Raw genomic sequence first — 17940 nt, 5'->3', positions numbered from 1 at the left:
GGTTGTCAATATAATGAACATTATTTATCATTTGGTTTCATATGTAGTAAAGGGAATCCACCACCTCTTATATGTGTAATTTGTGGCAAACCATTAGCAAAGGAAGCTATCGTTCCTAGCGAATTATAGAGATGTCTAAAATCCAGACATTGCCACTTGTTCAAAAAGCTGATGGAATATTACAAATAACTTGCACTCAGTAATACTAAACAAGCAAAAATACAGCCCAAACATGCAGTGATATCAGATAAAGTACAAGAAGTGAGTACACAGTTTTGGAAATCATAGCTAGGAAAATGAAATTTCATACAATTACAGAATCTGTTATTTTACCAGCCTGCTGTGCAATTATAAAAACAATGTTTGGTGAAGAATAGGAAAAGGAATTTTAGAAATTCCACTTTCAGATAATACATTTCTTGGTGTGTTAAAGATTTATCAGAAAATACAGAATCCCAAATATTATCTCACCTCAAAGAAGTAAAAATGTTTGGAATTCAGTTTGATGAATCTGTTGGTATCAGTGGTAAACACCGATTTTCAGTACTCCGTAGATTTGTCTATAAAGAAGAAATCAGAACAGTTTTTACTTTGTTGACCACTCCAAACAACAACAAAGGGGCCAAGGTATTTTTAAGTTTAATCAATAATTAATTCTAATAACTTGTCTTGGGATTCCTGTGTTAAGTATTTGTATAGATGGAGCCCTATCTATGTCCAAATGTGTAAAAGGATTTGGTAATACTTGTGCAAAAAAAGAATCCAAAAATTACTTTTACATACCATTTTCCACACAGAAAAGTGCTAGCATCAAAATCATTAGCGCCTAAATTACAAAAGGTCCTAAAGAACACTTACTAATATTAATTGTATATAAAGCAAGACACTGCAGTCAAGATTATTTGCAGAATTGTGTTCCTCAGTGGATTCTCATGCAGCTCTTACTGCACATGGAAGTGAGATGGTCATTTTGAGGAAGAGTTCTGTCAGGATTTTATGAATTAAAGTAGTATCAACCTTTTTTAAAATGTGGCATTCTAAATTAGGCAAATAAAGTTGCATTTCTTACAGATTTATTTTACTGTTTGCATACTCTTAAGAGTATGCAGGGAAGTCATGAAAATATTCTCACATCTACAGGTAAAATTAATGCTTTCAGAGAAAAATTACTGCTCTGAAAGTACAGGATTAAAAAAGAAAATGCAGTTGGAAATGTTTGAACTAGTGAAAAGGTGTAAACTGGATAAAAATGTTACTGAACAAATTTTATAAACCCCCCTCCCCTCCTCCCTCCCCTACCTTGAATTAAATTGAGTTTTTCTCTTATGTGAGATCGTCTGCTGGTTTCATATTAGTATTGAGTACATTATCCAATGTACTCAGTGCTAATTGAGGCCTGCTTTTCCATTCTTGTGATACTTTACTAAGAATGTATTTCAGTTCCATCCAGGTTAATACAAAATATGTAAAGTCTCCATCTTTTTCATGGCTGAGTAATACTCCATGGTGTACATATACAACAATTTATTAATCCATTCCTGAGTTGATGGGCATTTAGGTTGTTTCCACATCTTGGCAATTGTAAATTGAGCTGCTATAAACAATTTAGTACAAATGTCCTTATGATAAAATGGGTTTTTTCTTCTGAGTAGATGCCTAGTAATGAGACTGTGGGATCAAATGGAAGGTTTATTTTGAGTTCTTTGAGGATACACTGTACTTCTTTCCAAAGAGACGGTATTAGTTTGCAGGCCACCTCAACAGTGTAATAAAACTGTTCCCTTCTCTCTGCAAATCTTACAAACTTGAGATTTATTGTACACAAATTCTGAAAAATACTTTCCTGTACCTATTCTTGACATAACATTTCCAGATTGGGTGAAAAATCTCTTTGTTTATGAGTATGTATGTCAGTAAATTTAAATATTACAGAAGTGAAAGAATTAACAAATAAGAAATGACAGAGGATAGCTATTAAAATCCTCAACAGATATTATGACCTTTTGGTTATCTCTCAAGGGTGAATTTCCAAATACTATCCAAAAAGCAACAGAAATACTTCTTCCATTCTCAACGTCATATTTGTGTAAAGCAACCTTTTCTGCAATGAATAATATGAAAAATAAAAAATCAGTTACAGCTAGAATCCTTAGAAGAAAACTGAAGAGTATGGCCTGTCCCAAATTCAACCTTGCAAAGATAGTCTTAAAAAAATCAAGCTCAGATATCTCATTAAATGCTAAATTGTAATAAATAGAAAAATAAGTTTTTAAAGAAATTTAATTATCTTTTATTACAAATTACAAGAAACGGGGGTTGGGGGGGCCATGGTGGTGCATTTTGTTTGTGTTAATAAATCAAAAAAGGTATATTTTTTATTATTATTATTTTAATCATCATACGTGTGCCACAGAAGTTTAACCGTAGGTTCAAGTGTGCCATGTGATTTAAAAAAGGTTGAAAAACACTGCTTTTACCCGAAGTGATCCTCCCATCTTGGCCTCTCAAGAATGCTGGGATTAGAGGTGTAAACTACCATGCTAAGCCTAATTTCTCATATTTTTATTTGCATTCAGTTCAAAATATTTTTTATTTCCTTTAGACTTCATCTTTAATGTACAGAATTAGAAATGTTTAATATTTGTTTAATTTCCAAATGAGGATTCCCCAGGTACCTTATGCCCAAGAATATACTTTGTATTATTTCTTTTCCCATAAATATGCAAGTGACATATCAATGTCAAGTGAGTACAGTTTGTTGAATATGTCATTTAGGTATTCTGTATCTTTTTTTAAATTTTCTACTTCACTGAGAAAAAAGTCTGTTGAAGTATTCAGATGTTACCTATAAATTTGTTCATTTCTCCTTTTAGTACTCAGCTTTTATTTTATGTATATAGAAGCTCTGTTAAGAGTATACACATTGAGGCCAGGTATAGTGGCTCACTCCTGTAATCCTGGCACTCTGGGAGGCCTAGACAGGTAGATTGCCTGAGCTCAGGAGTTCCAGACCAGCCTGAGCAAGAGCTAGGCCCTGTTGCTACTGAAAATAGAAAAACAAGCCTGGCATCATGGCAGGCACTATAGTCTCAGTACTCTGAAGGCTGAGGCAGGAAGATTGCTGAAAGCCAAGAGTTTGAGGTTGCTGTGAGCTATGACAGGACAGCACTCTACCCAGGGCAAAAGAATGAGATTCTGTCTCAGTAAAACAAAATAAAAATAAAAATACCATACACATTGAAAATTAATGTCTTAAGATTTAGAATTATATCTTCTTGTAATATTGACTTATTTTGTATAATGCCCTTTTTTTTTTGGCCGAGGCCGGGTTTGAACCCACCACCTCCAGTATATGGGGTCGGCATCCCACTCCTTGGGCCACAGGTACCGCCCCAGTATAATGCCCTTTTTTTAATATCTGACAATATTCCTTCTGAAGTCTGCTTTGTCAACAATAAAATGACAGGCTCCTTTCGATTAGGCTTACATAGTATGTCTTTTTCCTTTTCTTCTCTGTGTCTTTGTATTTAAAAGTTTGGCTTTTTTTAATTGAGTTTTATGTCTTAACTTACTTGGACCAGGGCTTAGCAAACCATGACTCCTGGATCCAGTCTAGCTCATGGCCCATTTGTTTGTTTGTTCATATACATATGGAACAGAGGCTATTTTAGGCCAATAAAACCTAAAGTACTTACTATCTGAAACTGTGGAAAAACTTTTCCTACCTCTGCTTCAGGCAGTTACTCTTAGAACAATTAAAAATAAGTGGAAAATTTTACTTTTATATATTTACTTGTCAGCTCTTCATTTCCTTGTATAGGTCATTTTTTTATCTCAAACTTTTTTACATTTCTTAGAAAATAGATCTTCTGGCAATTATTTCCCTCTAGTTTTGCTTTGAGAAAGTCTTTATTTCATCGTATTTGAGAGATACTTTTGCAGATACAGATTTCTGGGTTGGTCATTTTTTTTCTTTCACAACCCTTTAAAGATATTGTTCTTTAAAGCTCTCCATTCTCTGAGTTTCTGACAAGCAATGTGTATCATGTAATGCTTCCTTTTTCCCTGACATCAAGATTTTCTTTGCCTTTGGCTTGCAAGTCAAATATGATATGCCTAGGGTTTTTCCCATCCCTCCTCCCATCTTCATCATATCATCCTACTTGGTGTTCTTGTATCTGTGGCTTAGTGTCTGTCATAATTTTGGAAAATTCTCAGTTATACTTTCTTCAAATACAAAAACAGAAAACTGCCCTCTCTCTTTTCTTCCACTGAAATTCTGGTTACAAATATATTAGAATGTTGGATACTGTCCCATAGCTTTCAGTTCTGTTCTCCCCACACATATACTTTCTCTTTGTGTTTCAATTTGCATAATTTCTTTTGTCCTGTCCTCAAATTCATTGGTTCTTTCCTTAGCTGTGTTAATTCTATTCATGAGCACATTCCTGAATCCATCCATTTGATTTTTTTATATTATAGTTTCCATCTCACTGCCAGAATAACCTGTCTGATCTTACATATTATCCACCTTTTCTTATGGCCTTTAGCATATCAGTCACAATTATATTAAATTTTCTATCAAATATTTTCAACCTCTGCATCATATCTGACACAGTTCTATTGATTGCGCTATGTGTTTTCTGTGCCTATTCATGTGTTTTGTAATGTTTAGTTGGAAACCAGACATGCTGCCTAGAAAAGTAGATGTTACAATGAGGTTGAGTGGTTTTTATACCTGGAAGTGGACATATTATTTCCTTCTGTGAGGACTTTAGTGTGAGGGGAAAGAGAGTAATCTAGGAGAGGAGTGGGCTATTTGAGTTGTTCTGTTTACCCTCAGTAGGCTTCAGATACCTGGAGGAGTAGCTTGTTTCTAGGGTGGGAAGTTTCCAGAGCAATGTCTACGTGATGGCTGAATTTCCTATCTCCCTTTCATGCTGCACATTAGCTAGGGTCTGTTCGCAAGCTCTTTTCTTTCCTATCCCTCTCCCAGCAGTACTCTGCTGTTATTTGGAATTGGTTTTCAGGGAGAGATGGGGGGATGGGGTAGAGGGAATCTGTTCTACCTCAAGCTCAGTCTAAGGCACACACTGTATCTTTCTGGGTCTCTGGGGTGCTATTCTCTCGCCCCTCCCCCAAAAAGGTAGGGCCTCACACCTTCCCTCCAGCTGTGAGAAGGCTCAGCAGCCTCTAAGGCCAGAAATGTTGCCTTCTCTCCCCAGATTAAGTCTTTTGTTCTATAGTAGAGGAGATAGGCTCCCTGTAGAGCTGCTTGTTCCTCCCACTCTATTTCTTTTCCCCTCCCTCAAGTCTGAACCACAGTGGATACTTCTTAGGACTCTTGTAGTCTTTTCTAAATACAGGATTGGGTTAATGGAGAAAAAGCCCTCAACAGCATGCAGACTCTTCCAATTTCTGCAGTCCCCAGAGGATACACATGCCCCACAAGCCTGCCTTTTGGGCTTCATCATATTTCCACCTGTCCACTGTCCAGTTTCCTCTGCCTCAGGTGAAGATAAATACCACTGTATCCTGAGGCACTGTCTCTTTAGATTGTGGGTCAGTTTGCTATGCAACCTTAGCTGTCTGGTAGGTCTGAAAAAATTCATGAATTTGAAGTCAGTCCCCTTTTTCATTTTAAGGGTACGAATAATTCTTTATTGATCCCAGTGCAGAAGCCAGAACCAGTACACAAATATTTTTAAATTAATAGAATTTGTGTAAATGAAGATTTGAAAGACCTGTACAAATCTGTAGACAAAGAAAACAAGTAGTTAATGTGGAAGATGCAAAAAAGGGAAGGAATAAGTGAAATAAAATAAGAGTATCTACAGAGGTTGCTGTAGTTGGAATGTGTCCCCCAAAGTTGGTGTGTTAGAAACAAAATCTCTAATGCAACAGTATTGAGAGGTGGTACTTTTAAAAGGTGATTGGGTTCATAGGGGCTCCGCTCTCATGAATGATCTAATGCTGTTATCATGGGACTAGAGATTGGATTACTTATCCCTGGAGTGGGTTCCTAATAAACAGGATAAATTCATCTCCCTTCTTTCTTGCTCCCCTGCACGCAATTACTCTCCTACCCTTCTACCTTCCAGCATGGGATGATGGAGCAGAAGGACCCTTGCCAGATGCAGACCCCTAGGCCTTGGACTTCTAGGCTCCAGAACTGTGAGAAATAAATTTCTGCATAAATTACCTACCTTGTGAATACAGGTGGAGTAACCCTTATCTGAAAGGGCTTGGGACCAAATGTTTTGGATTTCAGGTTTTTTAACATTTGCATTATACTGCCAGTTGAGCACTGCAAATCTGAAATTGGGCATTCCTTTTGAACTTTATAACAGCAATCAGTATTTCAGATGTGAAGCATTTTGGGTTTTCAAATTTGGGATGCTCAGCCTATATTCTGTTTATCAGAACACAAAACAGATTAAGGCAGGCAAAAAATCAGTAAAGGTGGTAGGAGGATGTTGAAACAAATTTATGTGAAAGAACTATTTTGGGAAAATATGTCTACCAGATTAGTTTAAAAATTTATAAGTCATCTGTTTACCCGAATGTTTAGAATCATGAAATTCAATTGCCATACTAGGAAAAAAAAAAAAAAAGAACATCAGAGGTCAGCCTAATCTTCAGACGAGTCTCAGGACCAATCCACTGGGAAGGTCCTTTCATTCGCTTCTGTGCTTAAAAATATTTATATAATTTTGGAGAAACTTTAAGAGGTACCCTCCATGCTAGAAATTTCTTTTAAATGTTTAAAGTTCATTTGAATTTTGTATTCTACTCTGAAAGACAGTGCTGTGTATTTTACTGTGATAATGCCTACCACCCCATCAACTAAAATAGGTGGTTAAGAATGACATGCCACATTTATTCTCGGCTTTGCATTACTCCTTAAGATAAAGCTAACCAGTACCAGTACCTGGGTTTGGGAAATGTTCATGACTTTTTTTTTCTTCAAATAGGTTTCTTCAAACACCTTCAGGAGGTGGTCCTTGAATGGGAAGGGACCTAAACCAAAGTCTAAAACTCTAATTTTCAATTCCTAGTGTATTGTATTTTATTAAATTTGTATCCGAGTTTACTTACTTTAAACTGTGACTAATTTGAGCATCATTCCGCAACACAGGGTTATTTGAAATTTTTTCACCTTCCTCATCTCCCCCTAAAAGAAATATTAATCTTATATAGTCAAATGAAGTATTTATTACAGGGTATCTCAAGGTTACCTGTAAAGTCGCCACACATAGAGAAAATGAGAAATTGTAGCTAAATGTACCTTTCTTTACAAAATACTCCTTAAGGAATTTTCCAAAATATCTTTTAAAAGTGTTGGCCACTTTGTAAAAATTTCCGTATGTATAAGGGATGTGGCACTTTTTCTAGATGAGTTTGTGAACTTAAAACCTAATTGTCCTGTCTCATTATGATGAATTTATGTGTAACCTTTGGGACACCCTGTGTATAGTCAAATGTAGACATACTACACAGGCTTTTATAGAGAATCTCAACTAACTTTAATATATTGAAAGGATCCAAAAGATCTTGCATTAAAGAAATAAGTTGATTTTCTTAGCCTAATGTTTTATATTTTTTTTCTTTTGAGAATCACATACTTTAATCTTTTGCAGCACACTAATACTGATTATGGTGAAACAGGGTTAAGAGATAACCACAGGATTGTATTAATTTAATTTTAGAAATTAGCATGTAGCTATACCATTCATATGAATACTGAACTTAAGGACATATTTTCAGGTAACGAAGAGGAGAAAGCATGGTAAATAAATCAGTCAGCCCTGTCTGAAATTAGATTTGTAAGTGTATATTCATCCTACATGTTCTCTGTCAGGGGTCCTCAAACTTTTTAAACAGGGGGCCAGTTCACTGTCCCTCAGACCATTGGAGGGCCAGACTGCAGGCCCCAGGACCAGTCAGCTGCTAAGCAGGACAGGCAGCGGCGGCAAAAACACCCAGTGGGCCGGATAAATGTCCTAGGCGGGCCACATGTCGCCCATGTGCCATAGTTTGAGGACGCCTGCTAATTCACCAAATATAAAATATCCAAAGTGATCTCTAAATCATTCCCACTGCAAATCTTTTCTAGATCACCATTTTCCTCTTGACCCCAAAGCACCTGTTGTCTTCACTGTTTGGTGAAGTGTTGGGCCATTTTAATCCATTTCTTCCAGTGGTTAAGCAATACTATTGATTGCATATTGTCTGTATCATGGATAATACATTAGGTACAGGATGTTTTATTCCAAAGTCTGCTTGCATTAGAATCAGATGCTATTCTTTCTGAAACAGGCCGTATGAGGACAGACCATGTGAGGATGAAGACATTAAGGGAGTTATAGTATTGCTACACCATTTGAATTTTCTAGGAATAATAGTAGCTAACACATTGACAAAATGCCAGGTACTGTTTGTGTGCTTTACATATATTTATTCATTTAATGTTCATAAACCTTTTGAGATAGATGATATTACCATGTCTTTTTCATAGTCAGAAAAGTGAAATAATTTTCTTGTCCCTTACATAATCAGTAAGAGGCAGAACCACTTAAACCCAGGAATCTTAACACTAAAGATATTAACTGCTATACTACATTTCCCTTGATATAAATGAATGATTATAAATTGCTACATTTTTCATTTTTAAAGACAAACAATCTTGCTTTTTTTCAACTCTTATGTTCATTCAACAAGAACCCACCTTGTTTTACTCCCTCTGCTACTGGCTGAGGTTATAAAGAGTAAGATGTGGCCCTTGACCATGTAAAGCTAAAAAAAGAACTTATTAGTTTAGACTTAGCTTGCTAAAGAAAAATAGTTTCATTATGTAACTATTTAAATACTATTTAATGTACTATTTAAATATGTAAATAGTTTTAATATGTATTAATTTTTTAAATAATTTTTTCATTGTAGTTTAAAAAACATTAATTAAAATTTACCATCTTAAACAATTTAGTAGTGTTAAATATATTCACATTGTGGTATAACCGATTTCCAAAACTTAAAAAACTGAAACTTGTACCTACTAAACAACTTCCAAACTTCCAATTTCCCCCTTCCCTAGCCATTACCCCTGGCAACCACCATTCTAAGTCCTGTGTCTATGAATTTGATTACTTTAGATATCTCATAAGTGGAATTATAAATTGTCTTTGTCTTTTTGAGACTAGCTTATTTTACTGAGCATGTGCCCTTGAGGTGCATCCATGTTGTAGCTTACAAGAGGCCTGCCTTCCTTCAGGGTGGCCATGAAATTCATGTGCAATTTAAACTAAATTTAAATTTAGTTTTATTTTTAGTTTAAATTACACACAAACTTTATGGCCATGCTGTATATTCCATTGTATGTTAAATACATTTTGTTTATCCATTTCCTATTGCTGAGCATTTAGGTCGTAAGTCTTCCTCTTCTCTATTATGAATAATGCTGCAGTGAACGTGGGTGTGCATATATTTCTTTGAGACCCTCCTTTCATTTCTTTTGGATATGTAGCCAGAAGTGGTATTGCTGGAACATATGGTAAATTCTGTTTTAATTTTTTTATGAACCCTGATCCTTTTCTATAGCAGCCGCACCATTTTACATTCCCACTGACCCCACCAACAGTACACCAGAATTTTAATTTCTTCACACTGTCATCAACAATTGGTACTTGCTGGTGGCGGTGGTGGTAGTGGTAGTTTTCGAGATAATAGGTATCCTAGTGGTTAAGTCAGTGGTTCTCAACCTTCCTAATGCCGTGATCCTTTAATACAGGTCCTCATGTTGTGGTGACCCCGAACCATAACATTATTTTTGTTTCTACTTTATAACTGTCATTTTGCTACTGTTATGAATCATAATGTAAATATCTGATATGCAGGATGTATTTAGGCAACTCCTTTGAAAGGATCGTTTGACCCCCAAGGGGTCACAACCCACAGGTTGAAAACCACTGGGTTAATGATTAGTCTTGTTGAGCATCTTTTTATATGCATATTGGCCATTGTATATCTCCTTTGGAGAAGTGCCTATTCAAGTTCTGTGTCAGTCTTTAATTGTGTTGTTTTATTGTTCAATTGTGAGGATTTCTGTATGTTCTCTTGTCAAATACATGATTTGCAGATCTTTTCTCTCATTCTATAGTTATCTTTTCACTGTTTATTGTGTGGAAGTTTTTAAATTTTATGTCATCTTTTCTGTGCTTTTGATGTATTTAAAAAGTTACTGCCAAATCCAATGTCAGGAAGCTTTGTCTTTATGTTTTCTTCTAGAGGTTATAGCGTTTTAGATCTTACATTTAGGTCTTTGATCCATTTTGAGTTAATTTTTGTATATGGTATAAGGTAAGGGTCCAACTTCATTCTTTTGCATGTGGATATCCAGTTTTCCCACCACTATTTGCTAAAGAGACTGTCCTGTTAGGTTTTTTTAAATGCCCTGCATGTTTGTTTTTTCAAATTAACTTTCTATGGTGTATGAAAATTTAACATAAGATCATTTCCAAATCTTTCTATCTGTTTTTCCAGTGTCTGATATGTTCAATGTTTGCGGCTTTGAGCTATCATATTTCTCATTTAAAAAGTAACCCAGGTGTGGCTGCTCATGCCTGTAATCCCAGCACTTTGGGAGGCCGAGGCAGGTGGATCACTTCACCTCAGGAGTTCCAGACCACCCTAAGCAAGAGTGAGACCCCATCTCTACTAAAAATAGAAAAATTAGCTGGGTATTTTTGGCAGGCCTTATAGTCCCATCTACTCAGGAGGCTGAGGCAAGAGACCTCTTGAGCCCACAAGGTTGAGGTTGCTGTGAGCTATGATGCCATGGCACTCTACCCAGGGCAACAGAATGAGACTCTTGTCTCAAAAAAAAGACAGAATAAAGTGCTCTAACTCAAAATAAATGATACAGAAATCGTTTTCATAATTTCTCCCTGTCTTTTTTTGTTTGCAGGGAAGCAGCGCGAGAGTGTCGCAGAAAGAAGAAAGAATATGTGAAATGTTTAGAAAACAGAGTGGCAGTACTTGAAAACCAAAACAAGACATTGATTGAGGAGCTAAAAGCACTTAAGGACCTTTACTGCCACAAATCAGATTAATTTGGGATTTAAATTTTCACCTGTTAAGGTGGAAAATGAACTGGCTTGGCCACAACCGGAAAGACAAAATAAACATTTTATTTTCTAAACATTTCTTTTTTTCTATGCGCAAAACTGCCTGAAAGCAACTTCAGAATTTCATTCATTTGTGCTTTTGCATTAAACTGTGAATGTCCAACACCTGCCTCCACTTCTCCCCTCAAGAAATTTTCAGCACCAGGAATCATGAAGAGACTTCTCTGCTTTTCAACTCCCACCCTCTTCAAGAAGTAATAATTCGTTTACTTGTAAATTGAGGGGGGAAATAAGAAAAAGGAAATCTTTTAAAAAATGATTTCAAGGTTTGTGCTGAGCTCCTTGATTGCCTTAGGGACAGAATTACCCCAGCCTCTGAGCTGAAGTAATGTGTGGGCCGCATGCATAAAGTAAGTAAGGTACAATGAAGAAGTGTTGATTGCCAAATTCACATGTTTTCACATTTTCATCATCAATTATGTAAAACTGTTAACAGACATACCCTCTAGAAAAGAATTTTATAGGATGGTGTTGAAGAAATCAGGAATGAATTCCGAGTGCTTTCTATGTATGTTCTCTTTAGTACTGAAAATTTGTCCTTGGTTCTTAAAAACATTCTGTATTAACAACAGCTCTTCCTTAGGTCAGTTGTTGCTTCTTAACTCAGTTCTGTATGTGTTCAACATTTTTGAATACATTAAAAGAAGTAATCAACTAAATGAAAAAGCATGGTATTTGAATTTTAAATTAAATCTAAGTAAATAAAAGTACAAAGCTTATTTTAGTTAGTACTAAATTCTTAGTAAAAAGATGATTAGTAATCAACCCCTTGAGTTATATAAACAAGGTTTTTAAATAAATGTTTCTGTCCTCGCTTTCAAAAATATTTATATCGTCACTCATTTACTTAAAAAATTTTCTAATTTACTGTTATCCTTTGCACTTACATTACACCACCAACAGGAAAGCCTTCAAGAAGTTAAAGCAAAGTGATATATTTGTTTATCAAATGTTACATGTTGTAGAAAAATACCGATTTAAAATCCTTCCACATTAATAAACTTCGAGAATCTCTAGTGAATTTTTTAAATGAAGTTGTAAAGATATGGTTCTAAAAAGTATAGTGTTAGATGTATACAAGGAAAGCAGTTTTCTACAGACATATTTGAATGACTGCTATACTATATTTAGATTGTCATTCTTGTACAAAACATTCTTTTTTGTTCTCTAAAAAGGGTAGTTATGTTTTAGCTTTCCAATACGCTCTGTTGCCTTTGTCATTTTTAAAGGAGCTACCTATTTTAATTCCTGACTATAACAGTCTATATTTGTATGTATCATACATTGTTTCCTCATAATTATTACCTTATTCACTAAGTCTGATAAATCTGAAAGTTACCCTTTAAAACTTTTCAAACAAAGATAAGACCACTAAGGTAGATTTAATTGGAGACTGGCATAATGTTAGATTATGATTTCTCATTTGAGAAGGAAATTCTCAAGAGTCAAGAAATTGAGAAAGTTAATGTTTTATATTTAGTCATGGGTTAATAATATAACAAAATGTGCAGCTTAAATGTTAATTATTGGGTCCATTTTAAAGAGTTTTTAATTAATATTTGTAAATGATATATTTTTGTTTGTAACAAACCATTGTCTTTTTTCAAGGATGAACAGAGTTTATGAAGGAACATCATTCTAAGAATTGAGTGATGTAGTCTTTATGTTTGGACAATTCACCAGATTCTCAAGAAGGCTTTCAAACGACTGTAAAGTTTGATGTTTGTCCTGCTGAGCTAATGGGGAAAGTTATAGCATAAAAATTGTTTGTATACCAGCATAGATATGTCATTTTCTAAAACTAGTTTAATACAAACCAAGCAAAGTTACAAATCTGTTCACAAACTGGAATTATTTGTTTATTGAGTCAAAATACCATTGAACATTTTGAATGTCATGTTTTATAAATGAAAAATTGCCTGGCATTTAGAGATTTGTATTCTCTAAAGTCTGTTTTTCAAAAGTTGAAGCTTTCTACTTTATTAGGAAGTTGGTGGTCCTCTTAGTCCCTGTGATGAATCAAGGCAATCACATTCATATTAAGCTGGATGGCTTTTAAGTTATAAAGACCTGGCCCTTTATACCTAGAGGAAGATTGCACTGGTTTGAAGTCAGTTATTGAACAGTGAGGTGAGGAATGTATCCTGTTGCTAAGTCTGTTTAGACCCTTGGAAAGACTTGAAGATTTCAGTTTATACAAACAGAAATCAAGCATCTTTTATGCAGACTTTTTTTTAAAATATGAGAATTGGGGGGGGAGGTGTTTGTTTCTAAGCATGAAACTTTGAGAACCTTTATTAAGAAAATGAGATAATTTAAAAAAAAAAATCCTATAGCCAGCCAAGAACATATGTGGCCACGTTACCAGTAATGTTTTTCTCTTCATGTTGGCCAAAAGGGAATGAAAATGTCATCATAGGAATTTGTACATATGCTACTGATTTGCCTAGAAAATAGCAAGTTTGGTATTGCTCACTTTGCAAATATAGGGCCATGTGGCACTTTTATCTATAGGACAGATTAACTAATAAAAATGAACTGGGGAGGGGTTTATTTTTGATATCTTACTCTTAATGAGTTTTGAGCTTTGATAGTGTTTAACTGCAAAGTGGTTTAGAAAGGGCTAGATCCAATGTGTTCATTATTAAAAAACTGGTATCAGATACGATTTTAAGTTCATTCTTTTTCAAACTCAAGTACCATATTGGCAACTATATATTGTCATAGGTGCTCTGTTCATTTAGATATCTTGGGGGGTGGCATTTGTATAATATATGTGTACATACATATACATACAGTATATAATCTAAAGCTCTGAGAGCTCTTAAGTCAGGAATGCTGAGTATTATAGTATATTGAGGTCAGATGAAATTTTACATTTCTGTGTGTTCTGTTGCCTCCCTTCTGGTAGTTTCTATGACTGCATTACTTCAGCACTCATGATTGATTTTTTTATCTGCGAATTTTCTTCCAAGTATTTTATTTTATTGTTAGTTTTCTTTGGCTTGATTCTTTCAAATATGTTAACTAGTCGAGTCACTTGAAAACTTCCCCCACTAAAAGTATTTGGTTTTTATGCTTTGTCTCCGGCAGCTATAACAGTGGTAAGACCATTTTAAAGATAGCTTTTATAAGGAACCACTGACTTTTCAAAAATCATCCTGGGGGAGGAATGTTGATGTTTCATTTGAGCAGGGATTTTGTCAGAAAGTGTGTTTTGACAGTAGTCAGCGGCAGTGCTAGTCTCTGAAAGCACAATACCAGTTAGGCAGCCTGTCCCATCAGACGTCATCTGGCTGAAGCTTATCTGTCTCTCAGGACTAATCCCTACTATCTTTTAACCTTTTGGGGTGGCATGTGGAGTCATACAAAGGCTTAGGAACAAACAAGTTTGTTTAAAGCAGGATGCTTTTACTTGAAGTGACTTCAATCTAGGTTTTCTTTTTATATTTAATAGGTTTGTAATTCTGTGATCTGCTAGAGTCAGCTATTAGCATAAATAGGTCTCTTGTCTATTTTGAAGATCAAAGGCTGCTTCATTTTGTAGGATTATATAAGGCTAATATATGTTAAAGTTAGGATTTTGAATTAAAGTGGGCTTTAGAAATAGTGGTCACATGCCTTTCAGTTATTTTCAAGAGGCTTTATTTTGTTGCCTTTATAGCCCTGAAAACTGTTGGTATATTTTTTCTCACTGACCTAATACAAAAGTTGTATATTTATTTGGATTATATTTACATTATATTCTTTGTAAATGTTAGGTGTAACTTGCACTTTTAAAAATGACCCAGTTTGGGTGTTAGCAACTTAATGAAATTCCCTCATCAGTTAATTATCAACTGGCTTTTTGGTCTTTCTCCTGTCTTCAAATCATGTAACTTTAGAAGCTTTTCATTGATTGAAATATTTTAGCACCTCGAAGCTAGCCTTAAAAAATAGCTGTAAAAGAAAAATAACCAAGAAATTAGATTTGCCTAGCCCAGTTAATTTAAAAATGGGCTAAAACCTTATTTTATTCTTTTTATCATGGATAAGTATGGAATGAAAAGTAATTGGAGTAAATATATTTATTTCAAGTTTTACATGAGATTTTATCCTCATCCCAACATTAGTATATAAAGTATGCCAAAATATCCATTACTTTTTTCCAGAATAGCAACAGATTTTTTTAAAGCAAGTAAATTATAATGGAGACCACATGTAGTAATTATTTTACTAAATTATTTTCATTTTAAATTGGCTTCATTGACATCAAGGAAATACTGCCTGAATTTGACTTGATTTCAGATAAGAAGGAGAAAGTGAAGTGTGCTTAGTAGGTCTGGTAGGTAGAGTTGTGAGATAGATAAATTTGCTCACTCAGTTGTACAAAGCACAACTAGAACTTGATGTTGGATGGCTTACATACATCTTGAATACTTTTAATATTTAATAATGTTGACTTTGTTGACCACAAGTGTCACTGTATGTACTAGGAACTGGTTTCCTTGACTTTCTAGAATCAATGGCTAGGAGAGGCATTAAGCCTTGAGGGATTGAACATATCATGCAGCTGAGTCAGTATGGAAGAATTTCAAATAAATCAAACAGGGTGCTGAAGTTCCATCTGTCTCATCTGCTTGTGATAAGTTCTTACTGATTAGTGAATGTAGCTTAAGCCTTTGTATGTGTCCTCAGGGGGCAAACTTTTATGAGGGACCAGATAACGTTTGGATGGAGGGATTCTATTTCAGGTGTTTTAACTTGAAATTTATTTTTTAAAAAAAGAAAAATTAAAAAAAAAATAGAACAAAGCCTGTGATGGAAGTTGATACTATAAACAGGCAGAGTTGTTTAGCACAGAGAGAAAATATTGACCTGTCTGCATTCTGGTACTCTAGGTGCAGGTCCCAGCTGGGTATAACATGATTTTTAATAATACTCACCAGCAAGTAAAAGGAAAATGAACAATCTTCAGGAAATGTCTTTAAAAAGAATCAAACAGTAGGAAATTCAAATTTTACCTACTTTATATGGCATTATTTAATAGTTGCCTATCGAAGCATGGCATTTCCAAGCTTCCTTCTGAGGAGTGAGATGTGAGAGTAAATCTAAGATAGTTTAAAATTGGTAGGGAAGGAAGAAAATCCCTGCAAATAATGATCTTACGTTAGTTGCCCAAGTGAAATGATTTATCATTGTGTTTGGGAGGTTTTATTTTCTTATGTTTTTAAAATTGAATTGGTAAATGCTTTATAGATGTATTTTTATCCAGGTGCCACTCCAATTTGTGTATGTAATAAAATTATTTATATTAAAAGTGGGAAATAATTTGTCATTTTTTTTGAGTATAGATTTATTAGAGGTGGCAAAGAAGAGTGCTAGTAGCAGTTTTCCATGTAAAATTGTCCTTGACTGATCTGTCCTTGTCAGTTGAACCCTCCCCCAAGAGGAATTATTTCTAACCTGTATGTATCATTTGAAACTTTTTAAAACAAAATGATCAGGGAAATTCCTAGAGGGTTTGATGTTTGGCTTTTTGGTTTTTCCTTGAGGATTGGGGTAAAGAATACTTCCCCCCAAAATATCAGCACAAAACAGGGTATTGATTTTTAACTCTGATATTTCTATTGGAGTTGAATACTAAATACATAACTATAATGAGGGAAATACATTTCTAATAAAATTCCCTACATTCTAGAAACATCCCTGTTTTAATTTTTTTAACCTAAATCTTTGTGCTTTATGTGTAAAGAAAAAAATGTACTGAGTTACAATGCATTTTATTAACACTATGTACATATTAGCTGCTTTGTGTTCAGAATGGTAGCAATTGCTTTGTATATTAAAGTGATCCTTGTGAATTTGTGAAATATTGTCATAAAGTGCTTTTTCTTACTGTAATCTTTGTGGTATCAACTGTCTAATGCCCTTTTTACACAAACATTTATGTGCAGTCACATAAACATACTTTTAAAAACTCTGTAAGTCTCATTTTTGGGGGTGGGATCTCTATCTTGTTTTTTGCTAGTTTGAAGCCTTATTTTCTTGGATTTAGTTTTGTTAAATGAGCAAAAGTTATGTTAGAATTTATCACAAAATTGTGTTACACAGCAACAGAAAATTAATTCAAGTAACAGGAACATATCTTCAAGTACTTCATTTTACTACACTCCTCATTTTTAGCATAAACTTTTTTTTTTCCAGAAGAATTGAACAATGTCTGAGGATTTGGAGATGTTACTGCCCTGTAGAGATGACTAATGGAGACATGCAGCCAGCTTTGCTCCAATGTCATAAAATGCTGTGCACACTGAAAATTGAAAATAAGAATAGATTAATATCTTGGGTCCCCTTGCAGTTCTAAAATTTTGTGATCATATAAAATGAAGGGACATGTGGCTAATTTTTGCTTAATAAGAATAAAACATTCTCTTCTGTGCTATTGAACTTCTGAAATAAGCAGCTACATTTATTCTAAGTATGTTCTTTCTTTTCTAATTCCCAAAATGTATTTTTTAAGCCTGGTACACCTGCCATTGTATTCAAAGAATTACATCAATTTCTTTTCTACAAAGAATAACTGTGTAATTTATCGTACAAAATCAGACATTTTTGAGAGGGAAAGAGTGATACAGGGGACAACAGGATAAATCAGGATTATGCTGAGCCAATCAGAATCTGTGGTCACCCTACATGTTAGCCACGTTCAGGTGCTTGAACTTCTAGTAAGATTGCTTATCTTTATCCATCCCTTTGCTGTCACTTGACAAAGACT

The 17940-nt window shown here is 34.6% G+C and overlaps 1 protein-coding gene across 2 annotated transcripts in view; it reads left to right on the top strand.

Annotated features, from left to right (window-relative positions):
* The window catches only part of CREB1 (cAMP responsive element binding protein 1), a 68588-nt gene extending 56579 nt beyond the window's left edge, over positions 1–12009 (top strand). For both annotated transcript variants that reach the window (XM_003784996.2, XM_003784997.2), the window contains one exon: positions 10964–12009. In XM_003784996.2, the coding sequence (XP_003785044.1) occupies positions 10964–11108 (145 nt within the window). In that variant the 3' untranslated portion in view covers positions 11109–12009. The remainder of the gene's footprint in view (positions 1–10963) is intronic.
* The last annotated feature ends 5931 nt before the right edge of the window (positions 12010–17940 follow it).

The sequence above is a fragment of the Otolemur garnettii genome, unplaced genomic scaffold (assembly GCF_000181295.1).
Source record: "Otolemur garnettii isolate 467f Iridium unplaced genomic scaffold, OtoGar3 scaffold00013, whole genome shotgun sequence".
Lineage (NCBI taxonomy): Eukaryota > Metazoa > Chordata > Mammalia > Primates > Galagidae > Otolemur > Otolemur garnettii.
The sequence above is the reverse complement of the archived record's forward strand: the minus strand, read 5'-3'. Positions and strand labels throughout refer to the sequence as shown.